A 17,238-nucleotide genomic window follows, 5' to 3' on the forward strand; every position below is an offset into this window, starting at 1 on the left:
TCTCTCTCTTATCTCTCTCTCTCTCTCTCTCTCTCTTTCTCTCTCTCTCGGGAGTGCTTTCTCTTGTCCCTATTCATATTTTATGTCTCCTCTTAGACAATGTTTTTCTGGGAAATCTTCCCCTCTCTTTTCTCCTTCCTTCCCATGCTTTCTGGATCCCTGTACTTTCAGTATTATAGTTCTATAAAAGAGCCTTTTTATCTCCCCCCACTAGACTGTAAATCCGTGAGGACAGGGACCATGACTGTCTCATTCACCTCTAATTCCCTTTGCCTAGCAGCAAAGTCCCAGTTGCAACGTCAAACAAATATTTGTTAAATGAACAACGGGTAGATGGATGGATGGATAGCAATTCTGTACCAACACCTTTAGGATGCCAAGGCACATCATTCAGCATTCATTGTACTCCAGGGCTTGAATGTGTGATGGGAAGCACTCTCCTCTTTTACGGGTAGGAAAACTGGGGCACAGAGATACAGTCACAAAAGTCAGAATTTTTTAGTGTTTCTGAGGTTTGAAATGATGTACGTGAAAGCAGTTTGCACGTGTAAAGTGCAACACATCTTTTAGGAATTATCAACAAGATATCTGTAAAAAGTGAAACTTGGTCAAATACTAATGTTCTAATTTTAATGTATAAAGCAAAATACAGTAAATTAAAATATATTCTAGCCACAGGCACTCATATTGTATATAGGGGGAATAACAGGAATTCTGATGAGATAATCATGGGAAACTATACCATGGTAAAAATGTTGGGAATGGAGTTACCATGTAGTCAGTCAAAAAATATGTGCCTGACACTGCAATAACCCTCTGAGATATAATAGTGAGGCAAGAAGACATGCCCCCTGCCCTGTGGGGTTTATAGCCTAGGATCTAAGTACTGAATAATTTACTAGCATCTCATTTAACCCTTCACAGTAGTAAGGTGTGGTGCTACAATTCCTTCCATTTTATAGACAAGGAGACTGAGGTTCAGGTTATGTAGCTTGACCATGGTCACATATCTAACAGTTGGAGGTGTCAGAATTTGAACTCAAATCCATCCAGGTCTTGAACCCTCAAGTACAGGCACTGGTGGCAGAGTTAGCTGGAAATACGTGTGTCCGGATCTGAAGACAAGCAGGACCTGAGCATTCTTGGTCTCAAGAGAAAGCTGAAGGAAAAGCTGGAGATGGGTTAGTGTTGGACTGGAGGTGGTAAGAAGGGATATGGTGCAGGAAGAGTAGAGGAAAACAGGACCAGGTGGCTTCTTGGCCCAGGAAGAAGATGAGCAGTCTCTGCTGGCAGAAATTCTGCCAGGTTGACAATTGGAAGCAAAGGCTGAAGAAACAGGATACTGCAGCCTAGAATTTCCGTCTGGGAAGAAATGTGAGAGTTCTTATACTACAGAACTCCAGGACAGCCCTAATTCCCAAATCTCTGTCCCAAAGAGAACCCTGCCTTCTGTGACACCATGGGGCTGTTTATTCTTTTGTTTAGAAAAATGGCTACTCTAATTATATGTCATTCAAATCATAATCAAGCTCAAATCTCCTCTACAAGCTTCATGACAGGCTCACTTACCGGTAGGGTCTTTTCAACCAGGGCTTGGGAAACCTCCTGGGTCCAAAAGATGGAGGAGACACAGATAACCACCTGGCCAGGCCACTGCAAGACCCAGTGATTACGAGGGACCTGGGAAAGTGCAGTAGGGTACATTGTAGGGTCAGTTCATCTTATGTGAGTTAAACTGACTTCCTAAAAACATCTACCACCATCTTACCCCCTCAACAAAAACAAAATTCATCCCCAACCTCCGAGGCTACAAGGCTTGACATTTCTGGGATTACGGAGTTATGTCTTCCTCCCTGAATTTTATGAAAAAGAAAAGGATCATCACCAACAATTTCATTAACTCTGTCGCCTATAAGTTGTCACTTGCCAGCTACCTCTACAAGGATTAAGTTATGACCTGCTGCAGTGGCTGACCTTCAACACCCCCTGCAAGGAGTTCAGGGTGGAGATCAGGAATGAGGCACTCTGTGCTCTGGGAAAAACTGGCAGAACAGGTCTTCAGATAATTAGATATTTTCAGGAAACCATTTTATGAGCCCAATTCTTGCATCTCCTCGTATCTAGGAAAGCACTAAAACCCTTCATGGTGACATCTGCTCCTCGTGACTAGCAGCGACCTTCACGAGACCAGCAGCAACCTTCTGCAAAAAATATGTGATGATTGCATGTACTCCCCCTTCACCAAAATCACGTATACACTGACCTTCCTACATCTTTGGAGCATTTTCTGAGCGATATCTGAAATGCTGTCTCCCAGTCTATAGTCCTCATTTTGCCCCAAATAAAACTTAACTCACAACTCTCATGTCGTGCATTTTTTTTTCAGTCAACAACTCCTTTCTTTTTTTTTCTTTAATGCTCCCATCCAGGGATTTTACATAGTTATAATCAAGGTGTTGTTCAGAAGGTATTTATAAAACTACTCCTTTTGATAGCTACATAACATTGCAGTACTGCCCCACGATTTTCTTAGCCATGACCGCCCTAACTTTTTTTAAACTATAGATAGGGAAATTATAGCCTGAGGGACAAATATGGCCATATCTGTTTTTGTAAATAAAGTTATATTGTAATACAGCCACGCCCCCTGCTGAACCCATCATCCAAGGCTGCTTTTCTATTAGAAAGGCAAGGATAAATAGTTGTGCCCGGTGTATATTGCCTGCACAGCTGAACACATTTACTATCTGGTCCTTTACAGAAAAAGTTTGCTGTGTCTGGCTACAGATGCAATTGCATGAAATAACTTCATACAGGTAGCCGTTTTTCTTTAACTTAATTTTTGATTTGTAATATGTCATGGGACAAAGGACTGGTCTTTCATTTACAAGGCAGATACTACTGAGAGGGGCAGCAGGGTCAGTCCTTGGTACTTAGCGGGAAGGTGTTAATTGAATACCCCTTTTTTTGATGGAAAAAGTCCTGGGGATAGGGGTGGGGGCCCCAAAGTGAGGAGCACCTAAAGTAGAGGAGACTAAATATCTAGTCTGCCAACATTAACCTTGCTGGGAGCTGGCTAAAGAGTAATTGCAACAGGTTCTTTTCCCTTAGGCCTTCTGTTACACAGGTCACCTAAAGCTTTGGGAGCTTAATGAGTTGTGCCCTTCAGGGCATGTGTAATGTTAAAAAAGCCTGGGGGAGGGGATGCTTAATTGGGGAGGGGCTCTAAATAAACCGGCTTGCCATCAATTATTTTCACAGAAAGGACTGCTCCACAGCAAACAAAGGGTTCTGGCTCACAGGCTATGCTAGTGTCTGCTGCTTCTAACTGCAAACGTTTTATATTCAGAAATACATACTCTGCCCCAGGATTTACAGGGAAAGGAGAAAGAGGCACAGAGGGGTCAGGTGTTACTCAGCAGGAGAGGGGTGGGTTTTAGCAGAAGACAGGCTTCCATTTAACCTTGTCCCCAAAGTTCTTGTTGGTGTACCAACACCCTGGCATGTGTACCCCAATTTTCATTTACCTGGACATATGCTTCAATCCCAAGTCTAATAACTTCCTTCATACTGGCAAGCATCATCTGTTCCACCTGCTGGAGCCATCTTTCCACCATGCCCTGTGGGTTGAGACAGACAGAGAGGCAGTAACAGTTAGCCAAGCCTGGAGGGAGGGACCATGGGCAGAAGCCAGCTTTCTCTCTGGACAGGGCTGGAGGGAGGCCAAAGGTTTAGCACACCTTCAAGCCAGTATTCTTTAACTATTGGTTTTACACTTATTTACTGTATTCTAAGAAGTGTATGTCTCAAAAAAGGGGCAATAGGGAGTTTTTAACATGCACTTCTTTCATATCATTTTCTGGAAGACAACTGTAAATAAAGCTATTTATGTCTCTCTCAGGAGACAAATGACACATTTACACTTCAGTTTGAGAAATAAAATATTGCCTCTGCCATATCAGTGATCAAAAGATGCTGCAGCCATCAGTGACTGCAGCCGCCACCTCCCAAAGTGAGCTGGTGAGCCCTGAGGGAACTCAGGATGAGAAAACACAGGATGCTGGCCCCAGACAGCTGACGCGCATATCAAAGGAATGATTTCAGTGAGCCTAGACTTTTGCATTTTCCCATCCATAGAAAAGCACTAAATTCCTTAACTTGAGATATCTGGTTTTCTTTAATTAACAATAATCTTTTGAAGTTCGGACTACCTGCCCTTTGTTGCAAAACTCCTATATATCTCCCCTCCTTGCCTCCTCCAAGCCGTTTTCTCAGGGTTACTTGAGATGCGGCCTCTCCAGCTTGAAGTCCTAAGAATGTCCGCTGAACAAAACACACCTCTTAACGTTTAGGTTGTGCATTTTTTTTTAGTTGACAAGTTCATAAAATAAATTGCTCATTTCTAATTGAACAGTTCTAATTCTTGCATTATTGCGGTGGTCCCCAAACTTTGCTGTGCACTGGAATCATCTGGAGATCTTTAAAAATTATGGATGCCTGACTCCCACTCCCAGACATTCTGATTTAATTGGTATGGGATGCAAGCAGGGCATTTGGATTCTTTTAAAGCTCTACAGGTAATGTGAATGTGCAGCATATTATTCAGTGTTAGAATTTCAGGCAACTGTACCTGCTGACCTCAGGTGCTCGTGAGCTAGCTGGTGTCTGGTTTTAAGGTATGATCCCTGGTTGTTGCAACTTAAATGTGTGGGTGGCAAAAGCGGCAAGGCAAGAGTACTTGTCTATTTCTACGCTGGGTGCTGTCGTGTTCAGCAAGAGTGGAAGGAACTTACATTTTACTCATTTGATAAGGGCACATGTATGAAAAATCTGAGTTAAATGGCATTAATTCCATGAAATATTATTGAAACACCTGCCCTTTAAACACCTTTAAAAACACCTGCCCCATCTGACCAGATCTCTTTAAAGTGGGCTCTGCTCACGGGGATTTAAACAGCATTAGTTGTTGGATCTGATTCCTGCTGCTGCCTCCACATCAAGTTCGGTTGAAATCCTTCCACAAATTTAGGATGCCATGTGAATTGCAGTATAATCTCCATCTTAGAGATGAGCAAGTAGGCTCAGAAAGATTAGTTCCCCAAAGTCACCCGTCATTAAGTTGTGTAATCTAAGTGTTTTACACCCAGGCAATCTGGAACCAGAGTCCAAATGTTTAACCAACATACAATCTGCCTCTCTCTGTTTCACTCTGTTATGACGATAAGAACCAAAAATGGGTAAGTGGAGTTACTTTGGCTTCAGCTGGGGAGATTTTCTGTTTGAATGGAACGATTTCTTTTTCTGAGCTGATCATGCCCACAATCTCCATGCTGTCTGTAAACTCCAGCTTGGCAATTCCTTCAAAGCACTTCTTCAAGTGTGGTTGAACTCGGAGGGGGTCCTTTGTCTCTGACAAGATCTCCAACAGCTCATCATTTGATAGGAAGAAGAACCTATTGCAAAGCAAAGGAAGATGGCTACTGGAATCTCTTCTAAGAGCTTCTTTTTCCAACAAGGTGATACTCCCCAACAGGTAGATGACACTCGCGTGAATGCCAGCTACTTCTAGAGTCTTATCTAAGGCCCACTCCTCTTCACCATTTTTCATCTAGGGCATAGAAGGTGGAGATGGTTTTGACTCAGAGCAAAAGAAAGGAAGAAAGCTGGTATATGTGGCTTTTATATGGCTGGGAGAGAGGGGTGGCTACCAGGTGAAAGAAACCTGGATAGAGCAGTGGTTCTTAACCTTGGCTGCACTTTAGAATCATCTGCAGAGGTTATAAAAAAAAAATTCCAATGCCAAGGTTCCACTTCCCAGAGACTGTAATATAACTGATCTGGAATTGGGTCTGGGAATTTGTATTTTTAAAACTCCCAGGTGAGGGGGCTTCCCTGGTGGTGCAGTGGTTGAGAGTCCACCTGCCGATGCAGGGGACGTGGGTTCGTGCCCTGGTCCGGGAAGATCCCACATGCCGTGGAGCAGCTGGGCCCGTGAGCCATGGCCGCTGGGCCTGTGCATCCGGAGCCTGTGCTCCGCAACGGGAGAGGCCACAACAGTGAGAGGCCCGCGCAAAAAAAAAAAAAAAAAAAAATTGCTTTCTAAGTTACACTAGCCACATTTCAAGCACTGGATAGCCACGTGTGGCTAAGGACTCAATGAGAATGAGGTCTGTTTAACTCCAAAGTCCAGGCTCTTGAGTACTATACCCCTCTAATTGGGTATTTGACCATGCTGGTTCCATTGGTGTCTATTCAACCTCACTCTAAATAGTGACCGTGAAGACACACCTTACCCCCGAGAGCTGTCTTTTGGGGAATGGAAAACCTAGAAAGAATATGGAATAGATGAGTAGAAGCTAACTCTCAGTATGAAAAAATGTAATTCTACCTATATATGGGTCAAGAGGGCAACTTCAAGCAAGAGAATGATGCTGAATACCTGGGGAAAAATAGTCTCTTCTTCTCCAAGTAGTCATTCAGCCCCTTCTGGATGTCCTCCAACAGAAGGTTGGCTTCTTGAAGCCTCTCAGCCATCCGTGGTTGGTCTGCTGCCACCAGAACCCTGGTATCTTTCACCTAGGTTCCATAAAAAAAGGTGATAATCATCATGGGGTTCCGAGATCCTGAGACCGGTTATTGTAATGAGTGTGCGACCAGCCCATCAACTAATGACCCTCCTACCCTAATCACCTCCTAATCCCCCAAGGTTGACTGCTCATATAACATGACCCTCTTCCTCTGGCCATGGTTGACTGGGCTGGGGTTGGGCACCTGAAACCGACGAAGCCAATTATATTTTAACTTCTGGGATTGTGGAATTCAGACCACGACATTCTATACTAGTCTGCGCTGGTCCCTTGAACATTTGTTAAACAACTGAGTAACTGAATACAGAGAGTTACCTGAATTCTAAAATTATTCTCAATCTATAAAAGCTTTATTGCATTATCGTGTAACAAATAAAATCTTATACCTCGTTAGGAATGAGAGCTAAATTATCAAAACTGCTAATAGTCACCTCCACGAAGCTGGGATTTCAAAAGGCCTCTACTTTTTATATTTCCATGTTTGAATTTTTAATAACTTTTGAAATTAGAAAAAATTTATAGAGATACTGAATTTGCAAAAATCCAGTTTACTAAGAGGTTTCAAGGGACACGGCTGCATTGCACGATGAGGAACATCTGTACGGCATCCCACATTCCTGATGGTGAGATGTGCTAGGTAGTAAAAAACTCACGGCTTGGGACATGAGTGATTTCCAGTAACTATCAACGATGGCAAATTTCCTGCCCTCTTCTGGCATCTGGGCTATGATGTCCTCTGAACTGAAGATTGGTTCCAGGTATAGCCAGGTGGCTTGGCATTTTAACCAGGCATCCAAAATTTCCTGCACGCGAACCAGCTTTTCTTCCCAGTTCTGCAAATTTAGCATTTCATATCTGAGTCATTAACATGCCACTCTGCATCGCAGACCCACCGACAAATTGATGCATTCACTCATTCACTTGTTCCACAAATACTTATTGAGTGCCCACTATGTCCTGGTCACTCTGCTAGGCAAGGTGGATACAGCACTGAGAAAAAAACAAGAGTCCTTGCCCTCACAGAGTTCTTTTCCTAGTGGAATAATCATAATAATAATAACAACAACAACAGTAATATTTATAAGGCTTACTCTGTGACAAGTGACGGTCTGAGTGCTTTATGTATGTGAAACCAATTTAATCCAACAGATTTATAAGGGAGATATTATTACAAAGCTCACTTCACAGGTGCAGAAACTGACATACAACTAATTCAAGTAACTTGTCCAAGGTCACACAACTGATAAGGGGCAGAGTCAGAATTTGAACCCAGGCAGTCTGGCTCAAGTTGGTGTCCTTAGCCTATCCCACTTCCACAGACAAAGAGCAAAGGAGGCCAAACCTCATGTAATTTACATTTTAGATTACTATAGCCCATAAGGTACTTTCCATATATACTTTTGTTTGGTGCATTCAAATAATCTCACCTTCTCTTTTAGCAGACTGTTGCAAAAGCTCAGTCTGGCAGACTGTTATAAAGGCTTACTTGGATGGTTATTGCTTTCAGTCTTTCGTTGTTTTTTTTTCCTCATCAAGAGAAAGTGAGTTTCTTTGTTAATTGGACTTAAAAACCTTCTTCCGAGACTTCCCTGGTGGTCCAGTGGTTAAGCCTCCGCTCTTCCACTGCAGGGGGCACGAGTTGGATCCCTGGTCGGGGAACTGAGATCCCTCATGCCACACAGCCAGAAAAAAAAAAAAAAAAAAACCTTCTTGCTCCTCCAAGAAACCTGGAGCTAACAGGCCATCACAAAACATTCAACCTCATTTCCTCTTACCCGGCATTCTGTTTCTATTGGTTTGACAAATGGAGAGCCACACATGGTCTGGGTCTTTATCACGTGATCATCAAGTAGCAGTTGAATGTCATCAACTGCACACAAGATGCTTGTATCCTGTGAATAAAAATGAGCACCCCGTCAAAATCGCAAGACCTCTGCCCCACAGATTTTTATGCTGACCCTCAAAGTCCTCACAGCTCAGATCTTCACGCTTGTGGGACACTATGTCTTGTAGGAGGTGGAATTTTCTATTTTCTTCCTGGAAAATATTCTTAAAGACCTTTTTACCTCCTTTGCAGAAATCAAATACAGTCCAAGCCTAGATCTGCAACCAGCATCTGTTGAGAAGAGGAGGAGTTCTGTCCCCTTCCCTGTGTTCCTGCTTTTCTGTTCACTTGTTTTCCAGGCTCTCCCTCAGGTAGAATCAACTGCTAATCTGGTTAGGTCTAGACCTTTGGCTCCCAAACAGTGTGCCCCAGGGCACTGCAGCAAACTCACAGCAAATAACTGCGGTTATTTTAGAACAAAATACAAATGTTTTCCTTTTAATTTATATGCACTTTTTCCCAGACCTTTGTTCAGTTGATGGGACACAAATACTTAAGTTGTTTGAACCCAATTACTTCATAAATAAAGCTGTTACGTATTTCTTTTGGACTAGAGAAGGGAACCATTTAAAAAGTACTCAGATACCAACAGCACCGTGAACCAAGAAAGTTTGGGAACTTCTGACTAAATAATTATTTGGCCATATTTTCCTGGTAGTTAGGGTTACTGTGCCTTAAAGGTTAGCCCCTGTAGATGGACTTTTCCTTCTGGGCCATGTGGCAAGAAAGCTGATAAGGGTCTGTCCCTTTGTGGTAGGTCTGGTCTCTCTTGCCCTGTTTTCACTTCTTTCAAACCTACATCTGGGTGGTTAATTTGGAGCGAGGATATATTCTCTCATCCCCCTTTTACCAGCAGCTCTGCACTGACAGGTGTCCAGCTATTAATGAACTGGTACCTCGATTCCCATTTTACTGTTGACCCTTGTCTATAGCTACTTCAGTCAAAAAACTCTGAAGAGTGGCCAGATGTAACTGAGCGGTTATCAGGTTCCCCCACTTAACTGCTCATCTCAGCCCCACAGCCTCTAGCAGTATCTAATCCAATCAGATTCTGTAACAGCAAGTTGCTGGGACACACGGTTGCCTGGTCTTGCTGGGAGAGGCCCCCAGTTCTCCTCCCTCCCACTGGCTTGTCTACAGTTCTTAGTCAAGAGAAATCAAGGCATCAAGACAAAAAGGAAAAGAAGTCACAAAAGGATAACATGCAGCCTGGGGGAGGGAGGAGTATGGGAGCCTTTAGGGTTTTAGTCCTCAATCCACACTGCACTTCAGAAAAACCAGGGGTGCCTTAAAAATACAGATGCTCAGGCCAGAGTGATATTGTGATTTATAGTAAGAAACGTATCTTTGGTCTTTGTTGCCTGCACAGCTCCTAAAACCCTTGGAATTTCCTAAGGGATGAGAGCAATAAAGGCATCTTTTGTTTTGTTATTGAGGTGGGTTTTTAGACCACACCGAAGGTTGGGGGCTGGTTGCCAGGAGAGCCAACCCTGTGATTAGAGGGTTGGAACTTTTAGTTCTACCATCCTGACCTTCTGGGAGGGGAACAGGGATAGAGATTGAGTTCAATCACCAGTGGCCAATGTTTTAATCAACTATGCCAAAGTAATGAAGCCTCTATAAAAACACAAAAGGAGGAAGAGATATGGGAACATATGTATATGTATAACTGATTCACTTTGTTATACAGCAGAAACTAACACACCATTGTAAGGCAATTATACTCCAATAAAGATGTTAAAAAAATTAAATTAAAAAAAAAGGAGAGGGTCCAGAGAGCTTCTGAGTTGGTGAACATGTAGAGATTTGGGGAGAGTGGCATGCTCAGAGAGAGCATGGAAGCTCCACACCACTTCCCCGTAGGCATTCCATCTGGCTGTTCCTGGGTCCTATATCCTTTTATAACAATCCAGTGATCTAGTAAGTAAACTGTTTCTCTGAGTTCTAACAAATTAATTGAACCCAAGGAGGGTGTCGTTGGGACCTCCAATCTATAACTGGTCCGTCAGAAGCACAGGTGATACCCTGGGCTTGAGACTGGCATCTGAAGGGGGGTGAGGGGGTTCACAGTCTTGTAGGACTGAGCCCTTACCCTGTGGGATCTGATGCTGTCTCCAGGTAGATAGTGTCAGAGTTGAGTGGAGTTGGAAGGCACCCAGCTGGTGTCAGAGAATTGCGTGGTAGGTAGTGTGGGAACTCCAGCCACCTACCCCAAACACACACACTTTGGAACTGAGTGACCAGAAGTGTACCAGGGTTGAAATGCACTGGTTTAAGAGCTGACGGCCTGCAGTATGTGAGTTTCTGCCTGTTGCCTCCACGATGTACAGCTCACCCAAGCAGCAAGTCCTCCTACCCATGGCCCATCCCAAGAGCAAGCCAGACCCCAGAGATGGCTGAGCAAACCCTTCAGGTTTATGCACCTCCACAGGCACTCTGTGAACTTACAAGTTTTCTACAAGCGCCAGTGATAAGAAAGTCTACAGCTTTGCTCTTCAAAATACGGTCCAGAGACCGCAGCTTCAGTATTATCTGGGAGCTTGTTGGAACTGCAGAACCTCAGGCCCCAGCCGAAACCTGCTGACTCAGAACCTGCACTTTAGAAAGATTCTCAGGTGATTTCTGCACTTAATAACACTGGAGAAGTGCTAAGTATTGTCTACCTCAGGTATACTTCTGAGGGACCTGGGGTGCCCTCCCAGGGAGATGCTAATTCAGGAGGCTTGCTCAGCTCTTTTTCAACAGAAATCTTGTTGCTCTGAATCCAAAGGCCTTTCTCATTTGAGAATGCATCCCTCCATGGTGTCTGGGAAGAAGGCTGGCTGGCACAGGAAGGCGGACAGGAGGAAACAATCTGACGCAAAGGCATAGTGATTATAGACAACAATACTGTATTAAAAACTTCTACGCTGCTAAGAGACTAGACCTTAATTATCCTACCACAAAAAAGGAAGGATAATTATGTGAGGTGATAGAGGTGTTAGCTAGGGTGGTAATCATACCGCAATACGTAAAACTATTACATCAACACACTGTACACTGTAAACTTACACAATGTTATACGTCAATTATATCTCAATAAAAAATTTTAAAACAGATTAGTTAGAGATCCTTCTTCTTTGAGTTCTGTTGCAGTTCTGAAACGAATCCCTTCTGTAATTTACTACATAATAAATGGGCTGCTCTCAGGGGGCCGAACAGTTGGACTGAGACTCACGGTGTCCCTGTACTTCACGAAGTTGAACGTCATGTTAGCCCAGTCTAACTTCATTTTCTCCAAGTTTTTCTCCAGAGAGTATTCCTTACTGGCAGTTGCACCAATGGGCTCCAGTCTAAAGAGAGAACACAGCGACAGTAACATCAATGGAGGAGGCCTCAAAACACATCAAAGGAGGAATTTCAGCTCAGCCATTAGAGAAATTTAAAAAGCCTTTAATTTTACTAAAATGTTTACCATCCTACTCTAATATTTACCAGCTAGCTCCAGTGTTTTGCAGGGTTTCTTTACACTTGGCGCTAGTGACTTTTTGGGCTGTGTTATGCGCTGAATTGTATCCCTCCAAAAATCATATGTTGAAGTCCTAACCAGCAGTACCTCAGAATGTGAGGTACCCTGTTTGGACATAGGGTCTTTAAAGAGGTAGTTAAGTTAAAATGAGGTCATTAGGGTGGGTCCTAATCCAACATAACTGGTGTCCTTATAAGAAGAGGAGATTAAGACACAGATACGCACAGAGGGAGGACCATGTGAGCACACAGGGAGAAGGCAGCCATCTGCAAGTCAAGGAGAGAGGCCTCAGAAGAAATCAACCCCCTGAAAACCTTGACCTTGGACTTCCAACCTCCAGAATTGTGAGAAAATAAATTTCTGTTGCTTAAGCCTATGGTATTTGTTATAGCAGCCCTAGAAAACTAATACAGGTTGGATAATTCTTTGGTGTGAAGAGCTGTCCTGTGCACTGCAGGAAGCTTAGCAGCATCCTTGGCCTCAATCCACTAGATGCCAGTAGCTGACAACCCCAGTCCCCACCTCTTGCCAGTTGTGCCAACCAAAAATGTCTCCAGATGTTGCCAAGTGTCCCCTGGGGGTGGATACCCCCAGTTGAGAACAACTGTTTTAAGGCCATTAAAACAAGACTTCCTTTTTCCATTTTCATTTACTCCTTATTATTCCTATTTACTTCAGAATTATTATTGACTTCTTATTCAGGTCTTAGACTTTCTGTTAATTTATATGATGGCTTTTTTCCCACTCCCTGTCCCTACCTTTTAAAAAAACACTTGCTATCTTCCCGATGCACTGGGTCCATCCACCTACAGACCCTCTGTTCTATAGAAAGGGGGAGGGAGGGAGAGAAGGGGAAGATAAATTCCTTTCTTCTTGTTTCCACAGGAGAGCTGGGTACTAAATGCAGGCGTGGCTAAAAAATTGGGAAGCAAAGGTTTTGGAAGGAAAAGGAGGGATTATTCTTTCTGCCTCAGCACTGTCTTTCACTGTATCCTTGACCATCTGGTCTTTACTTTCACGTCAGGAAACTGAAGCCCAGAGGAAGCAAGTGACATGTCCAAAGCCACACACACAGCTGTGGAGTGCCAGAACCAGTTCCTCTGACTGCTAATCTGGTGTTTCTTCCTCCCCTACTATGTGCCTTCTCCTCTCTCTTTGTCAGAGGAGCAAAAGAATTGCTCACATGTGGTCAGCCAAACAGCTCAACTAAATAGAGCTGAAAACCCTCATCTGGCCTCATGTAGGGATGTAGAAGAGGCCTGGATAACGCCAGACAATGACTGATCAACACCTCAGCAGCATGGTCTTCATTCTAAATGTGACCTTCTTGGGAGACAACCAAAATGAGCGTGCATACAGAGAATAATAAAGGCAGGTGCCAATCCAGATGAGTATGAGACAAACAGGATGGCGGTGTGGCCATGACCCAATCACTTGACAGGCTTTCGGTCCCCATCTGCTCATATCAAGCATTGTTGGTATAATTAAATAAGATAAAATGCTTGCAATGTGCCTTATGACTTATAATTATGCAAATAATTGCACAGGGGAGGAATTAATGAGGTTGGGAGTCCATGAAGTATATCGAGTTGACCTTATCCAAATGTACTCAAGATGCTCACTAACTGCGGGCTGTGATAAAACTGCCTTAACTATGCGATAGTGGGATACAAGGAACATCACACTTCACTAATAGGTAGTAGCTGAGAACTTAGATGTTAAATCAGTTCAGGTTACACGCCTTCTCTCATAATCCTCACAATAACTCCAATCACCTAGCTACTATTATTATTTCCATTTTACAGATAAGGAGACTGGGCACATAGAGGTAAACAACTTGGCCAAGGAAACACCACTTCTAGATTTGTCACAGCTGAGCACACTGGCATGAAGCATGGCAGTGTGCTGTGTATCTGCTCAGCCTCTGTCTCCTTTGATGGGTTTATCTTTTCAGGCAGTAAAGGGTAATGGTTAAGGCTCTGAAGTTAGCTAGCCTGGGCTCGGGTCTTGGTTCTTGTGACCTCTGGATATTTGCTTAATCTCTCTAATCAATTTATTTCCTCATCTGTAAAATGTGAATAAAATTAGCTAGAATATTAGGGTGTTGTGATGGATAAGTTGGTTAATTCATATAAAATGCTCACTGCAGCATAAGTGTTCTAGAGCTGGTATTTCTTGGGAACATCTTATTGGGGAAATTGAGGCCCTTTAATAAAATAGCATAAACCTGGTAAAAATGCATGTGTCTTGTAGGATATCACTTACATGCGGAATTTTAAAAAATGGTACAAATGAACTTATTAAGAAAACAGAAATAGAGTCACAGATGTAGAAAACAACCTTATGGTTACCAGGGGGGAAAGGGGAGGAGGGATAAATTGCGATATTGGGATTGACATATACACACTACTATATATAAAATAGATAACTAATAAGGACCTACTGTATAGCACAGGAAACTCTACTCAATATTCTGTAATGGCCTATGCAGAATCTAAAAAAGTATGGATACATGTATATGTATAACTGATTCACTTTGCTGTACAGCAGAAACACAACATTGTAAATCAGCTATACTCCAATAAAAATTTAAAAAAATAAAATAAAAGCCTGTGTCTGTAGACCTGCTCCTTAAAGAGGGACAGTAGTGGTGGTATTGGGGGTCATCAGAGTATTCAGGTGGCAGACAGATTTGGGGGCCTGGAAGGACCTTAGATTAGGTGCTTGCCCTGCCCCAGTATAAAGGAAGGGCTTTCAAACTCTAGCAGGCATCACTATCGCCTACAGCAGCGCTGTCTATTCGAAATATAACCTGAGCCACATATGTCATTTCAAAGTTTCTGGTAGCCAATTTAACATAAGTAAAAAGAAACTATTTTATTTAACACAATAAATCCAAAATACTATCATTTCAACATACAATCAATATTTAAAATAATTAGATATTTTGCTTTTTTCCCCTCCTTAATAAGTCTTTGAAATCCAGCCTATAGTTTACACATTCAGCACATCAAATTCAGAATAGCTACATTTCAAAGGCTGAGTAGCCACACGTGGCTAGTGGCTCCTGACTGAACAGCGCTGATATGGAGGATTTGTTTAAACCCAGATTTCAGCTTTCAATCCCCTGAATTTCTGATTCAGCAGATTGGGGTAGGGCCTGAGAATGTGCATTTCTAACAAGTTCTCAGGTGATGCTGATGCCTCTGGTCTGGGGTCACAGTCTGAGAATCTCACGTGTTGAGTGAGAACCAAACCCAGTTGCCTAACAGGGTCCCTAGTCTTAGCAATACATCTCCCTACGCATCACCCTGAAGGAAGTGTGGAAAAACAAACAGGGTCCTGAGAATCTCTGGTCCTAAAAACAGCAGATCAAATAGTACAAATTCTCACATATGAACTCCAGGGGCATTTGGAGAAGGAGAGAAAGCAAGTGAAGAGATCTCTCATTTGACCATATTTCATGAAATTTTAGAGCTCAGGGAGCCACTCCTGTTTGCTGCTGTTGTTTGTTTAAAGAGGAAGAAACTGAGGCCCAGGAAGGTGAAATGGTTTTGCCCAAAGTCACTGAGAGCTGGGCTTGAGGCTCAGGTTCAGAGAACTATTTTAAAAAATTTCTTTTTGAAATAAAATCTCTGACTCAATTTTCTAGTCATAATCTGACATCAACTCTGCAGCTGGAAATGAAAGCTTCACCAGCAGCTAGTCAGCTGAAGTAGAGGTTACCCTATACCAGAATGAGAAAAGCAGCCTGCTATGAGGCCATTCAGTCATACAACTGTGAGAATTCATAGACACTTTGACGAAAAAACTTTCTGAAGGGAGAAGCCTTACTTTTCAATGAATTTGCCAAATCCAAATTCCAGCATATTTGAGAGGCAAGTCGTTTCAGTGGGCTTTACTTCATAGCCGACAATCTCACTAATCTGCAAAGAGAAAAACAAGTGTGTAGCATCCAAGGCAGTGTTGTCCAGTAGACTTTCTGCGATGACTGAAATGTTCTATATCTGTGCTGTCTCGTGCAGGAGCCGCCAGTCACATTCAGCTGTTGAGCGCTGGAAAGGTGGCTAGTGTGACTGAGGAACTGATTTTCAAATTTTATTTAATTTTACTTAATTTATATTTAAATAGCTACGCGTAGCTAGTGGCTGCTGAATTGGACAGCGCAGGTCTAAGGTTTTGGGCGGTGGCCTAGGGCCCACCCTGCATTGTGTCTGGTTTGCTGGGGGTTGTTCTCCCACCAGGAGTTGGTATAATGCAAACTTGTGGGCACCTGAGAGGCTCACAGCCAGGTCTGGTTTGTTGTTGTGCTCCCAGGGCTGACTGCAAAACCTGGTCCATGACAGAAGCTGCTGTAAGCATTTGCTGAATAAAAGGAGGAAGTCTATTAGCTAGATGACTCCCCCACCAAAATCTTCCTTTCCAACCTAGTGTACTAACTTGTTGGAAATATTAGCACCTGTGCCCATTCCTTTGGTGTAAATATTACCCCAACCTTACCTTTTAAGTGAAAATATCCCTGTGAAAGTTCTTTGATGAAGTCTCTGATGGCTTTGAACATTTTTCTCATGGACTGAGAGATCTGGGCAGTACGAGGGTTATGTGTGCTCAAGAAGAGCACAGGGGTTAACGGGAAGGAGGCTCTGTAAAAAAACCTCACCTACTGCCCAGTTTTGTCTCTGTCCAGCTCCAGCAGGACTAAAGAATGTCAGAGCAGGAAGAGACATGAAAATCACATCATGTTCTGTCTTATTCAGCCCTGTGTCCCTGGGGCCTGATAGGCAGTAGGCATCAATAAGCACTTGTGGAGTGAAAGCATGAGTGAACCAGCTAATTCAAACAGATTCCAATCTGGGTTCTGAGGTCACCTGGAGGACCACGGAGGTAATGGAAATAATAAAAGTAATTAACATTTATTGAGGGCTTATTATGTGGTAGGTTGGTTTTAAGAGCTTTATGTACTTATTTCATCCTCCCAACATGGTGAGGAAGGTACTGGTATATTATTACTCCCATTTTACATGCAAGGAAACTGAGACAAAGAAATTAAGTTTATGATCATCTAGCTAATAGACCATAACAGCCATTGCAGAATTGGGACTTGTATCTGATTCTGACTCCAAAGCTCTCATCCATCACATGCTAGTGTTTCCTGCAGGTCTTCTATGTAGAATTGTGCAGATTATATACTGCATAACTCTAGAAAGTACAATTCCCACTGTCGTGCACAAAAATAGCATTCCCTAGAGCATAAACTG

The 17,238-nt window shown here is 42.9% G+C and overlaps 1 protein-coding gene across 1 annotated transcript in view; it reads right to left on the reverse strand.

Moving 5' to 3' along the window:
- DNAH3 (dynein axonemal heavy chain 3) overlaps positions 1-17,238 on the reverse strand; it is a 194,695-nt gene that overhangs the window by 103,909 nt on the left and 73,548 nt on the right. The window contains exons 20-27 of the mRNA XM_060124014.1: positions 15,815-15,906; positions 11,690-11,804; positions 8,363-8,479; positions 7,241-7,420; positions 6,440-6,576; positions 5,252-5,453; positions 3,528-3,620; positions 1,570-1,680 (exon numbers count right to left, since the gene is read on the reverse strand). Coding sequence (XP_059979997.1) covers positions 1,570-1,680; positions 3,528-3,620; positions 5,252-5,453; positions 6,440-6,576; positions 7,241-7,420; positions 8,363-8,479; positions 11,690-11,804; positions 15,815-15,906 — 1,047 coding nt within the window. The remainder of the gene's footprint in view (positions 1-1,569; positions 1,681-3,527; positions 3,621-5,251; positions 5,454-6,439; positions 6,577-7,240; positions 7,421-8,362; positions 8,480-11,689; positions 11,805-15,814; positions 15,907-17,238) is intronic.

Source organism: Lagenorhynchus albirostris, chromosome 15 (assembly GCF_949774975.1).
Source record: "Lagenorhynchus albirostris chromosome 15, mLagAlb1.1, whole genome shotgun sequence".
Classification (NCBI taxonomy): domain Eukaryota; kingdom Metazoa; phylum Chordata; class Mammalia; order Artiodactyla; family Delphinidae; genus Lagenorhynchus; species Lagenorhynchus albirostris.